A 12,500-nucleotide genomic window follows, 5' to 3' on the forward strand; every position below is an offset into this window, starting at 1 on the left:
CAGCACCTTACCCATTTGTAAGTGTTCAGTTCAGTGGCATTAGGTACAGTTACATGATGAACCATCACCACCATCCCTCCCTCTTCATCTTGCAGAACTGGGACTCTGTCTCCATTAAACAATAGTTCCTCATCCTCCCCTTTTCAACGCCCTTCCTCCCCAGTATCCATCATTCTACTTTCTGGCCCTATGATTTTGGGGGTGGGGAGGGAGGAGATAATGCACATTTTTTAAGTTTTTGATATAAATATTGTCAGACTTCACAATCGCCAGGCTAGCATGTCTCAGTGGTTGAGTGTCGATCTATGAACCAGGAGGTCACTTTAATTCCCTATCAGGAAACAGGTTATCAGGGCTCAGTCCCCAGTGTGGGGCCTGTGAGAGGCAGCCAATCAATGGTTCTCTATCATCATTGATGTTTCTCTCTCTCCCTCACTCTTCCTCTCTGAAATCAATAAAAATATATATTTAATATATAAATAAATATTGTCAGACTACACACTCCCACCTGAGCACTGTGTTCACTACCTCCTTAACAGCTTTGGGATTTTTTTTAAAAAAATAACCTTTGCTAATTTGAAAAAGTACTACCTTGCTTTTAAAATACCTAGGAATAAATTTAAGGAGATAAAAGACCTATACTCGGAAAACTACAGGACACTGAAAAAAGATAAAGGAAGGCATAAACAGATGGAAAAACATACCATGTTCATGGATTGGTAGAGTCAACATCATCAAAATGATTAATATTTTTAATAGTTGCACATATTCCATCCAGGAAGCTGTGCTATTGTTTGTTTAATTGACTGGTTCTCATGAGTTGCGTGTTTAGGATGTTTCTAGGGTTTGGGTTTTATCTGTTATCTGCTGTTAACGTGTCTGTTCTTAAAGGCAAACTAACTCCCTTCCCCGTGTTGTTTCTCTCTTTCGAGGACGATACGATGCTCGGGCTCGGGTCCTCATCTGCCACGTGACCTTCCTCCTCCGCCTGCCTTTGGGGGAGCTGGATCTCCTGGAAGAGACGTTCCTTGAGAGCCTGAAGGAAAGCAAAGAGGAGGAATCTGAGTAAGCGAGCCCCGAGACTAGCCACATCTGCCAGGAATCCAGAACTGCCACTTGAATGCACTTTTCAGATAAAAACCCCCTCTTTCCATGAAGAGACAGTGCACAGAGAGTCCCGAGGCAGCCAGCCTGGCTGTGTGGCCTTCGCAAGTCACTTCCCCTCTCTGGGCCCCAGTCCTCATTTCTAGGAAAAGGAGACTGAAAGGTGATTGCTGAAGGCTTGTACTTAAACATTCTGTGGTCCCAACACCTGGTGTCACACCGGGTTCTTGTCCGTGGGCTGGAGTGGCCTGGGTTCAAATCCTACCTCTGACTTGCATTCACCTTTTTGACCTTGGGCAGGTGTCCTCCCTTCTCTAAAATGCAATATTCTTATCTGTCAAACGGGAATAAGGATAGCGTCCTGCCAGGGTGGCTGTGAAAACTGAATGTGACCATGTTAGAAGATGCTCGGCCCAGGGCTGGCATGAGCAAGTGGGCAGTATGTGAGTCCTTCCCATCCCCCCCTGCCCATGTGTCCTGGGACATACCAGCTGTGCTATCTATGCACTGTCAGGAGTGTGTAGAGGGAAATTATCCTGGCAATTTGGCCAGAGCTCAGCTCTTTGCTAAACACACAGAATCTAATCCCAGAGCAATCAATCGATCCAGTCACAGCCTAATTGCAGGCTCCGTGCACCAGGCACGTCTCCCAGCCTTGGGTTTTGTTCAGACACAGTGACTGTCTGAGCAGCAAGGTTGTGCCAGCTCAGCCCAGCTAGGAATTTAGCTCTGAAGCCACGTTCAGGCCTGGAGCAGCCCTCCTGCCAGGGTTTGGAGGGCAAAAGGAGAGGAGGTTTGCTTGAGAAAGGCAGAAGCTTGGTCTGTTTTAAAAACCTAACAGACTTGGTTTGTTTTAAAAACCTGACTCCCAGAACTGTGTTAAGTAAGAACCAGGTCAGTGACCACCTTCACGAGGGCTGCTCAGCGTCTGGAAATGTTTTGGACATTTGCAGTGTCTCAGGTGCCTTGAAATGGAGGAAACTCGCAGCTGTCGTTTGCAAAACTTGTTGTCAGAAAGAAACACATTACCCAGAGGATTTGCCCTGATGATACTGGTAGTCAGATCAGGGAATGTTGGAAACAGAAGAAGTTCTAACACAGCCCAGCTCTGCCACTTACCAGCCGTGTGACCTTGGACAAGTTAGTTCACTTCTCTGGGCCTCAGTTTCCTCACCTGCAAAATTGGGATAATGATAGGACCCCTGCGTCCTAACCAGTTTGGCTCAGGAGATAGAGCATCGGCCTGTGGACTCAAGGGTCCCAGGTTGGATTCCTGTCAAGGTCATATATCTTGGTTGCAGGCACATCCTCAATAGGGGGTGTGAAGGAGGCAGCTGATTGATGTTTCTCTCTCATGGATATTTCTAACTCTCTCTCTCTCTCTTCCTCTCTGTAAAAAATCAACAAAATATATATTTTTAAAAATAATAGCACCCTGCTCATAGGGTTCTCATGGGGCTCAAATGAATTCATACATGTGACGTGCTTCAGATAGGCCTTGGACAGAGCAACTGGCTGACAAATCTCATTATTTGTTATAGTATCTGTTATCATGGCTGTTATTACTATGTATGAACCCTCCCCTCAGAAAAATAGTCCACGTGTGGAATTTTTTAATTCAATGTTAGGGAGATGCTTCAGGTTCTGTCTGTGGTCTCTGGAAGGACCTGAGGCCCAGGAAAAGCATAGCACTTGTTCAGCCTGGTGCTTGGTTTGATTCCACTGCCCAGTCTCTGTGTGGGCCAGAACATGCCGTTTTCCCTCTCCGGCACCAGCACCAGCACCAGCACCAGCTTCTTCGCCGATACAAGCAGAGGATCGGATTGCATGTAGGTTTCCTTTAACTCGAAGGTTTTGTGTTTCTGCAAGGTGAGCTTATCACTCGGCACCCCAAGGCGATCCTTCGCAGCTGGGGTTCAGGCTGTGACGTACCTCCTTTCTGTCCTTGGGTCCCTGTCTGAGTCCTTAAGCCATCCAAGTTTTCCCCATTTCTTTGATGATTTTACTCATTTGTGCCTTGGTTTCTTCCTCTCAGACTTGGGGATAATGGTAGAATCTCCATCATTAGGCAGTTCAGAGGATTCAGTTAATGAATGCATATCAAAAGCTTGGAATAGTGCCTGGCACATAGTCGGTCTCAGTGAACCTTACGGAAAGTCCTACTGGAGGTCGACACCGGTCACACCTGATGACATAAGAACATGGTTATCATCTAATTTCTATTGAGTGTTTACTGATGTAGCACATGTAGCACACGAGGTCTCCTCATTGGGTGTTGTAACGGTCTCACAGGGGAAGAAACAGGAAGTCAGAGGAGGGACTTAACTTGCCCAAGGTCACCCGTGGTCAGTTGACTCAACCATCTATCCAGTCTGCATGTCACTCACTGCCGCATCCCTCAAGGCATGGTGGACCGTCCAGGTTCCCTCCTTAATTCTGAAGAAAGCAGCAAAGGTATGATAGTTGTTTTATGGAGCTTTCTGAGCTTTTACTAGGAAGTGTCTCTAGATATCCCAGGGATAAGCTCTCATCTCCATCCACTGGAGAAGGTGACTAAAACCAAGAAGAGGGTGGGGTAAGGATGACTGGGCAAGGAGCACCCTCCCAGGGAGATAAGCTGGCTGGGATTGAAACCTACGTGTGAGACTGGGCGATGGGCAGGGTGACCTCTTGCTCTTGGTTAAGCATCTGTGGCTTCAGCCTGGGGTTTGGCCCAGATCTGTCTTTAAACGCCTGCCTCTGTCTTCGGAAGGCAGACATGGAAGGCCAACTCAGGGTCCTCTCTGGCCTTCCAGAACCTGAGTGTGGCCAGGGACTAGGATGGCGGAGATTGCCATGGTACCTAACCAACAGGCAAAGTCAATAGCAGGAACAGATCTTCATTTGAATTGGGATTTGTGCACGGAGCTCTCACTCCCAACTATAGGACAGACACATCGTCCTGTCACTCAGAGCGAATATCTCCTGCTTTCCGTGTTGACATTCAGACAAGGGAAGTAATAGCAGGAGGAAAACGCTGGGATAATTGATGATGACAAAACAGTTATGAAGGACGTTCAGGTGCTTACATAAATAAGGAAGTACATTGGCAGTTCAGGTGAATGCCAGGAGAGAGTGACTCAGCAAATGTTTATAAACATTTCACTCATAATACAGAGCAGAATGCGGGAGATTAGAGTAATGGTCCATCTAACCTTGGCAAAATGGATGTGATACACTAGCATTCACACCTTTAGATACAACAGCCTCAAGAACTATTTTTATTTTTTAGTTCTTTTCTTTCCTCGAGGCTATGAGTCTCCCCTCCATAAGCTCAGCTAAACACGATGATTAGTGTCATAGACGTGCTGATGTCACTGCAGGAACCATCTAGAAGCAGAAGGGGCTGACAGATGTCAAGGGCACCAGCTCAAAAATGTGACTGTTTTCTTAAAAACAAATCTGTAGTAATCATTAAAATATTATATCATTCCAGATTTGTTCTAATATCCCAGAATTTTATTCTTTTTAAAATAATTTTATTTATTTAAATTACAGTTTACATTCAATATGATTTTGTATTAGTTTCAAGAGGATAGCATAGTGGATAGACAATCATATAAATTACCACATGTTTTCCACAATATTTCTAGTACCTACCTGATACCATACATAGCTATTGCAACCAGAATTTCATTCTTTTTTTTTTTAAGATATTTTTATTGATTTCATTTCAGAGGAAGAGAGAAGAATAGATAGAAATATCAATGATGAGAGAGAATTATTGATCAGCTGCCTCCTGCACAGCCCCTACTAGAGACAAAGACACAACCAGGGCATATACGCTAATTGGGAATTGAATTGTAATCTCCTGGTTTATAGGTCAATGTCCTGGTTCATAGGTTGATACTCAACCATTGATCCACACTGGTCAACCAGAATTTCATTCTCGATGGTGATTGGCCTATGCTCTGTCCCATGCCCCTCTGATTTTCATAGATGTGGACAGCGAGTGGGGGGATAGATTGCTGCAGCAAGAGGTTCAGGGTCAATCCTGGTCAGAATGACTCGGTTCTGTTCAAGAAACTCTTTCTGAGCACCTTCCCCGTCCTAGCCCAGTGCCTGCTGCTGAGGGTGGAAAGCAGGAAAGGCTCAGCCTGAGCCCTGAAGGTCTGGCTCGGCAGTTCTCAAACTAGGAAACTAGATCCCTGGAGAGCTGGTTACAGGAGGTTTCCGTACCCTCACGCCTAGAGCTTCTGACCCAGGAAAGCTGTGCTTTTAACGGCTACCCTCCGGGGATTCTGATGCAGTTGATCCAGGGCCCATCCCCTGAGAATTGATGGCCCAGAAGTGCAAGCTGAGACCACCAGAAAGATGACAGCATGCCAGGGTTGAATGTGGACTGTTCCCCAGAACTCTCACCATACCCCTGGGAATTAAGTATTGTTATTATCCCTCCTTGTTGAGCATGTGCCCTGACTAGGAATCAAACCGAGACCTCCTAGTTTGTGAATCAGTGCTCAACCACCACGCCGCTCTGACCGGGCTAGGCGAGCTATTTCTCACCATCTTGTGCAGTTCATGAGGGAAGAGATGGGAAGGAAACAGATACTGGTCCAGACTACCGATCCCTGGCACCCGGAAGGGCCCCCAGGTCATCCACTCTAAGTCAGTGTGTTGATTGAATGAATGAAGAAGGAATAGATTTAATCTTTACAAACCAACTACCTTAAGAGGTAGGAGTTGTTGTCGCCATTTTACAAAAGAGGAAACTGAGGCTCGGGAAGACCCAGGAGCCACCGTTAGTCAGCATTCACTGTGTGCCATGGTGCCGCATGGTTGACAGACTTCCTCTTCACCGATCCCCATAGCCCCTCCAGGGGGGATCTTAGCCCTGACTTTGTAACATGGGGACAATAGTGACACGGCTTCAAGGATAAGATAAACCACATGAAACATGCAGGAATTCCATAATCAATATAACCATTCCTCTTTTATCATCATCGTCTGCTATCCTCTACATGTTGAATTCTCCCAACACCAACTTCAGTTCAGAGTTCGTGCCCCTAATGACCTCTTCGTCCTACTCCTTAGTGTCCCAAAGCACTGAGGACCGGGTGTCCATCAGGAAAACAGGCTGAGTGACGCTCTGAGCACTCACGTTGGCAATTCCTAGGATTCAACTGACCCAAATCACTCTAAATGCTTCCCTCCTGCTACATCTTATAGCTTTTACCTTTCTAGTCCGAACGATTCTAGCTATTGCCCCACGGCCACGGTCTCCAGAGCAGACATGTCTCTAACCCATCTTTGAAGTGATGATTCTGAAAGAAATTGGTTTCCAAATATCCCAGAAGGAGGCGAGCGCAGATGTCACGGGGAAGGGGAGGAAGGAGGGAGGCGAGGGAGTCTGTGATTCTATCTGGTACTCATCCAGGTCCATCTGTGAAAAGATATTTTTGCGCTTCTTTTACTGTTATTGTTATTTTTTTGTCTTCCTATCATTCAAATTGCAACCCTGTTAGGATGGATCCTTTGGGTAAGTAGTGCATCCCACACACTGGGATTCCCCAGCTGGGTTTTAGGATGTTTTCAGCTTTTTAAAAGCACCGATGGGCCCAGGGTGGCCTTGGTACCTTGCTCTGAAGGACAGAGTACCCAGCTTGGGGGTTGGTGAGGCAGAGGGGTCCCAAGGGGTGCCAGGCACAACTGACCCTAAGGACCAACCTCTTCTCCCTCAGAACGGCTGAGGCGTCCAGGAAGAAGAAAGAAAACCGGAGGAAATGGAAGCGCTATCTCCTGATAGGCCTGGCGACCGTCGGAGGCGGGACAGTGATCGGTAAGGCCAGCTCAAGCCGAGGTGGTGGCACGTGGGTCAGTGCAGTGCAGAGTGACGGGGGATGTCAGGCTGGGAGTGGAGAGGAGATGGGCTGGCAGGTGTCCCCGGGCACATAGCAGGTGCTCCATCAGCAGTGTGTTCATTAGTGTGCCTCTGTGGAAAGCAGCGGGTAGCTGATGGGAGAATAACCCAGCAGGCCACGTCCTCACTCCCACCTTTACCCTACTTTCTGCTTTCTTTGCAGGAGTGACGGGGGGTCTGGCTGCCCCTCTTATTGCCGCCGGGGCCGCCACGATCATTGGCAGCGCTGGGGCAGCGGCTCTGGGCTCCGTGGCCGGCATAGCTGTCATGACGTCGCTGTTCGGTGCAGCTGGAGCTAGTCTGACAGGTAAGGTTCCAGAGGAGGGTGGCCCCACCCAGATTCTCCCCAGTGATGGCTCCCGGGAGATGGAGGAGGAGCACACGGCCTTTCTCATGCTGGGTCCCAGGCCTGCCGGAACTGGCAGCAGGCTTCCCAGAGAACTGGGCGATCGCTCGACATGGGTCGGTGTAAGGGTTGCGCTTGAGAAAATGCACCTTGTGTAGACATCCTGGGAAAGGTCTCATTGGACCTCCCTGTCACCAGTTAGGAAGTTTCCAGACGGGCCTCCTCGGAGACACTTGGGCTTCCTCATGTAAGAGAGCACATGGCTGCTCTTCATTTCCCAGCATCTGCTGGGGGAGTTTTCCCAAGTCATATGTGTCAGCAGCCCCCCACATTCCTATTGGGGGGCCGCTGACACATATGACTTGGGATGGGGCATCCTCTAACTCCTCACATGGGTTGTCGCTTTCCACATGGAGAATCTTGGTCCGTTGGGTCCACTTTTACTGAGAGGAGTGTGTTGTACCCCTGAAGTGTGTGGGCAGGAAAAACGACATGGAACTGACTGAGTCAGGGCGGAGTGGTAGTGATGAGCCTGGGCAGTGAGCTCCAACCCCAGCTCTGCCACTCAGGGGCAGGCCAGCCTCTGGAAGCCTCTTGCCCTCATCTGTAATTGGGGACGATGATGGCACCTACCTTAGTGAGTTGGAAAATGAGAGACATGTCCAAAGGCAGGGCACATGGCCTGCCCTCACTGTGTGAGTTGTGAACACAGAGAGCCACTCTGGCTAACCCTCCCCGGGGACCCCAGGTCACCTCCATTCTCGTTTTTGTGTCTGGGTCTTTAGGATACAAGATGAAGAAGCGTGTCGGGGCCATTGAGGAGTTCACATTCCTGCCTCTGACGGAAGGCAGGCAGCTGCACATCACCATCGCCATCACGGGGTGGCTGGCATCCGGCAAATACCGTGAGGACCAGAGTGGAATGGACCAGGATGTAGAGGGGGTAGATGTTGGCTGAGCAGGCCTGCTGTGGGGGCCTGACCTGGCTCTGGCCTGTGTGTGTCTTTAGAGGGTGGGTAAGGGAGCCCCATTTTGCAGAGGAGGAAACTGAGGCTCAGAGAAGTAAGGAGACTTCATTCGACATCCATCTACTCATCCATTCATCTGTCACCCATCATCCATTCATACAACTGTCTGTCCATTCACCCATCCACCCAACTACCTACACATCCATCCATCCATCATCTATCCTTCCATCAGTCATCCATCCCACTATCCCTGCATCCTAATATCCATCTATCCACCTGTTTACCCACCCACCCATCAATAAATCCACCCACTCATCAGTATGTATAGAGTACACACCATGGGCCTCTTGTCCATTCCTAAGGGTGAGTGGTCCCCTGTCTGGGGAAGTGGGGCGGGGCATCCTCTAACACAGACAGGAGAGACCCCACCTACCTGCGTCCTCCCCAGGCACCTTCAGCGCTCCGTGGGCTGCCCTGGCACGCAGCTGCGAGCAGTACTGCCTGGCCTGGGAGGCCAAGTACCTGATGGAGCTCGGCAACGCCCTGGAGACCATCCTCAGCGGCCTTGCAAACATCGTGGCCCAGGAGGCCCTGAAGTACACAGTGTTGTCTGGTAAGTCCTCCTGTCTACCACCAGCTGCATGCCCCCGCTCCCAATCCACGCTGGTACCAAACCTTTGCGTACCTGAGGCCCCGGGCGAGACAGGCCCTGGGCTGGCCCATAGGAACATGGAGAGGTTAAGACACTGAGTTCCTGTCTGTGAGAAGTATAGGGTCTTTGTGGGGAGGAGACAGGTAAACGGCCAATCCCTTTATCACATAATGTATCGGTTGGTTATTGCTGCATAAGAAACCACCGCAAAATTCAATGACTTAAAATAACCATCACTTATCATAATAGCTCCGGAGTCATGAGTCTGCAGTTGGCTGATCTTTGCTGGGTCTGCTTGTGCATCTGTGGGTCAGCTGACTGTCCACCGATCTAGCTAGCCTGGGCTGGGGCAACCAGGGCAACTTGGCTCTGTCCCATGTGTCTCTCCTCCTCCTCCTGGGGTCAGCAGGCTAGCCCACACCAGTGGTGGAGCACATGGGAGGCTGGCCTCCATGCACAAGTCCATTTGAAGTCTCACATCTATCAATAGCAGCATCTCATTGGCCAAAGCAAGTTACATGGCTGAGCCCACAGTGGAGGGGCAGGGCAGGGGCGAGACACTGCAGAGTTACCAGGCTAAGTGGGAGGGTACCAAGTGGAGGGACAAAGTGGGGTCATCTTTGGAATCTCCCACATGACAGATGCCTGAACAGAAGGGATCTAGGCCATGTGTCAGAAATGCATGAGCTTCAAGTTTCTTCTTTGCTGTGTAGCAGTTTGACAACACTGGGAGAACTTATAGGTTCCAAGGCAGAGATGCCACACGCACTCACTCGGGCATCCAGTAGCCAGCCAGCCCCTTCCCCAAAAGGACCCCCACTGCCTTCATCACGGACATTTCACCTCCCCAGGCATTACGGCTGCCCTGACCTGGCCAGCCTCACTCCTCTCTGTCGCCAACATCATTGACAACCCCTGGGGGGTCTGTCTCCATCGGTCAGCAGAGGTTGGCAAGCACCTGGCCCACGTCCTGCTCTCCCGGCAGCAGGTATGTGGCAACGGCTGTGGTTGGGGGCCCGGAGGGGAATGAGGGTGCTGGCACAGACATTAGCCCTAAATTCATCTGTGTGGGGGGAGCCCAGTGGCTTTGGGGGGAGTGGTCTTCACTGCTCCTCCGACCCCAGTCTCAAAAGTACCCTAGGACAGACCAGTAAAAATTATGGACTGTGCATCCCTAGCAGGTAAGTAGGTGAGGACTGGATAAGGGAGGCACCGCAGGGAAGGACAAAGCCAGGTGTTTCTTCATAGAAGTGCGGAGCTCTTGCCCGCCGGCAGGGCTCAGTGGTTGAACGTTGACCTATGAGCCAGGAAACAGTTCGATTCCCGGTCAGGGCACATGCCTAGGGTAGGATGTGCAGGAGGCAGCTGGTCAATGATTCTCTCTCATCATTGATGTTTCTATCTCTCTTTCCCTCTCCCTTCCTCTCTGAAATCAATAAAAATGTACATCTTTTTAAAAAGAAGAAGCATAGAGCAGATCATCAGTGGTCCATATACCATGTGATATGTCCCAGGTTACATCCACATTGTCCCAAACCATCAGAGGCAGGCAAGTGGAGTGAAGGGCATGCCTGGAAGTCACACCAGTTGCTTCCTTCACACCCCTGGCCCGGGCTCAGCCTGTGGCCGTCCCTCGCTACAGGGGAGTTACAAACATTGCCTGTGGCTGGGAGCCAGGAAAACTCAGTTCTGTCTCCACGGACGGGGCGGGCAGAAGGGTGGTGGTGGTGTAGAGATGTTGGGAGCTGAGTAGCAGCCTCTGCCATCAGGGTCCTCAGAGCTGGAGTCCTATTTAATGGCAGTAAATGGAGGTGGGCACGTGTTGACACAAAAACAAGGAAAAGGGATAGACCAGTGAGACCGGACTGGGCCTTGGGAGCTCATCTGCTCCAAACAGAACCTGTGCCCAGATACCCCAAATAACTTCCTTTTTCTTATGTGTTACCTTTTCTACTAGTTCTTTAGTCAGAAAGTTCCTCTTTACGTCTAACTTGACTCCCTACTCCTATCACGTAAGGCCAGTATTTCATGCCCCACCTGCCTGTCTAGAGAGAGAACAGCTGGCCCTCCCATGTCACTCTGCTTTTTCCCTTCGCATCTGGGGTACCTTCCCGCTCCTCTCCCCGGCTCCAGAATGGCCCCACCTCCCTGCAGTCATTGGTCATGAGGTAGATGGGTCCTGTCTCCGGGGGCAGAAGAGATGAGGGCTGGATTATGGTTTGAGGTGAAAAGGAATTAACCCAGCCAGCGGCTGCCCGTGGGCCCTGGAGGCAGCCGACTCCGGGGTCAGGTGTGATCCTGTGTGACGAGGGCCCTGACTCTCCTGATTGGGCCATCGGAGTTCGGGGGGCGAGACAGGCACATGCACCTTGCATCACATTCACGGCAGGCACTGAGGAGTGGGCAAGGGCCGCCCTCTTCGGAGCTGGTGTTCTGTAGAACCAGCTATGTGCCCTCCCAGACACCTGTGTCCTTCTCCCCCAGGGCCGGCGGCCTGTCACTTTGATTGGCTTCAGCCTGGGAGCCAGAGTCATCTACTTCTGCCTGCACGAGATGGCGCAGGAGAAAGGTGAGTCTGGCTGTTGTCACAGGCGAAGCCCCTCCCCACGTTTACACCCAGTCCAGAGGTTTGGGACCTGGGGTCGTGAGTCTGTGAATGTGTTCTCAGCTTTTAGACATGGACTGGGGGTCAGAGCTGTTTTCTCGGTTGCACAGACATGGGGGACGTGCCATCCTCGGCGTTCAGTGTGGAAGGGCCATGCCCTGTGTGTGAGCACCGCGCGGGGCCTCCCCACCTTCTCTATGCCGTTTTGGAGGCCCCTGAGGCCCCCTGCAGCTCTCAGCGGCCTCCTTTCCACCTGGTTTTGTCCACATCAGTCAACAGTGTCCCATTCCCAGTTTAGGTAACCTGGGACCACCATTCAGAAGGCCCTGGGGAGGCTGGGCTGTTTTCAGCAGGAAAATCCAGCCTGGGGTCAGAGGTCAGGCAGTAACCACTGAGAAGGCTAATCTGGAGCTTTGGTGAAGGCGGGCGTTGTGCCTTCCCTCTCTATATACGAGCTCCCCCTGCCCAGCATCAGCAGAGACAGAGCAAGTCAAAAAGGCACCCTTTGCCTGCCTTTCCTGCTCTGCCTGCCAGAGATAATCCACCTGGGGCCTCATGGCCTGCTGGGAGGGCCCCTGTGGGTCCCCCCAACATCTCCCCATCCTTAGCTCTTCATCCCCTCCAGTAAATGGCTCTGCTGAGCTGCAGAAATGCCATTGACTCCTACTGCATAACGCCTTGTTCCGTCTTTCTGCAGCTTTGTACAAATTATACCTATATCGCCACCGAAACCTCTCTCGGGAAAAACAGGGGGACTGTCTCTCACACAGAACACAGTCCTTGCTATGCAAACGTGTGGGATATAGAGAGGCGGGATGGGTGTATCAGTCAGTTAGTGCTACAGTGACGCCACGTAACAAACCACCCCCAAACAGATATGTTCATGCCCAGGATCTTGAATAGCCTGTTTCTGGCTGTAAGTGGCA

General features: G+C 50.6%; 1 protein-coding gene across 7 annotated transcripts in view; it reads left to right on the forward strand.

The window, feature by feature from the left end:
• TMCO4 (transmembrane and coiled-coil domains 4) overlaps positions 1–12,500 on the forward strand; it is a 62,934-nt gene that overhangs the window by 22,877 nt on the left and 27,557 nt on the right. For 6 of the 7 annotated variants that reach the window (XM_036445836.2, XM_036445838.2, XM_045585100.1 and 3 more), the window contains 7 exons: positions 933–1,065; positions 6,825–6,922; positions 7,167–7,310; positions 8,135–8,254; positions 8,766–8,930; positions 9,821–9,957; positions 11,454–11,538. In XM_036445836.2, coding sequence (XP_036301729.1) covers positions 933–1,065; positions 6,825–6,922; positions 7,167–7,310; positions 8,135–8,254; positions 8,766–8,930; positions 9,821–9,957; positions 11,454–11,538 — 882 coding nt within the window. The remainder of the gene's footprint in view (positions 1–932; positions 1,066–6,824; positions 6,923–7,166; positions 7,311–8,134; positions 8,255–8,765; positions 8,931–9,820; positions 9,958–11,453; positions 11,539–12,500) is intronic. The other variant, XM_036445839.2, reaches the window with a different exon arrangement.

This window comes from Pipistrellus kuhlii, unplaced genomic scaffold (genome assembly GCF_014108245.1).
Source record: "Pipistrellus kuhlii isolate mPipKuh1 unplaced genomic scaffold, mPipKuh1.p scaffold_m20_p_2, whole genome shotgun sequence".
In the NCBI taxonomy this organism is placed as follows: Eukaryota; Metazoa; Chordata; class Mammalia; order Chiroptera; family Vespertilionidae; genus Pipistrellus; species Pipistrellus kuhlii.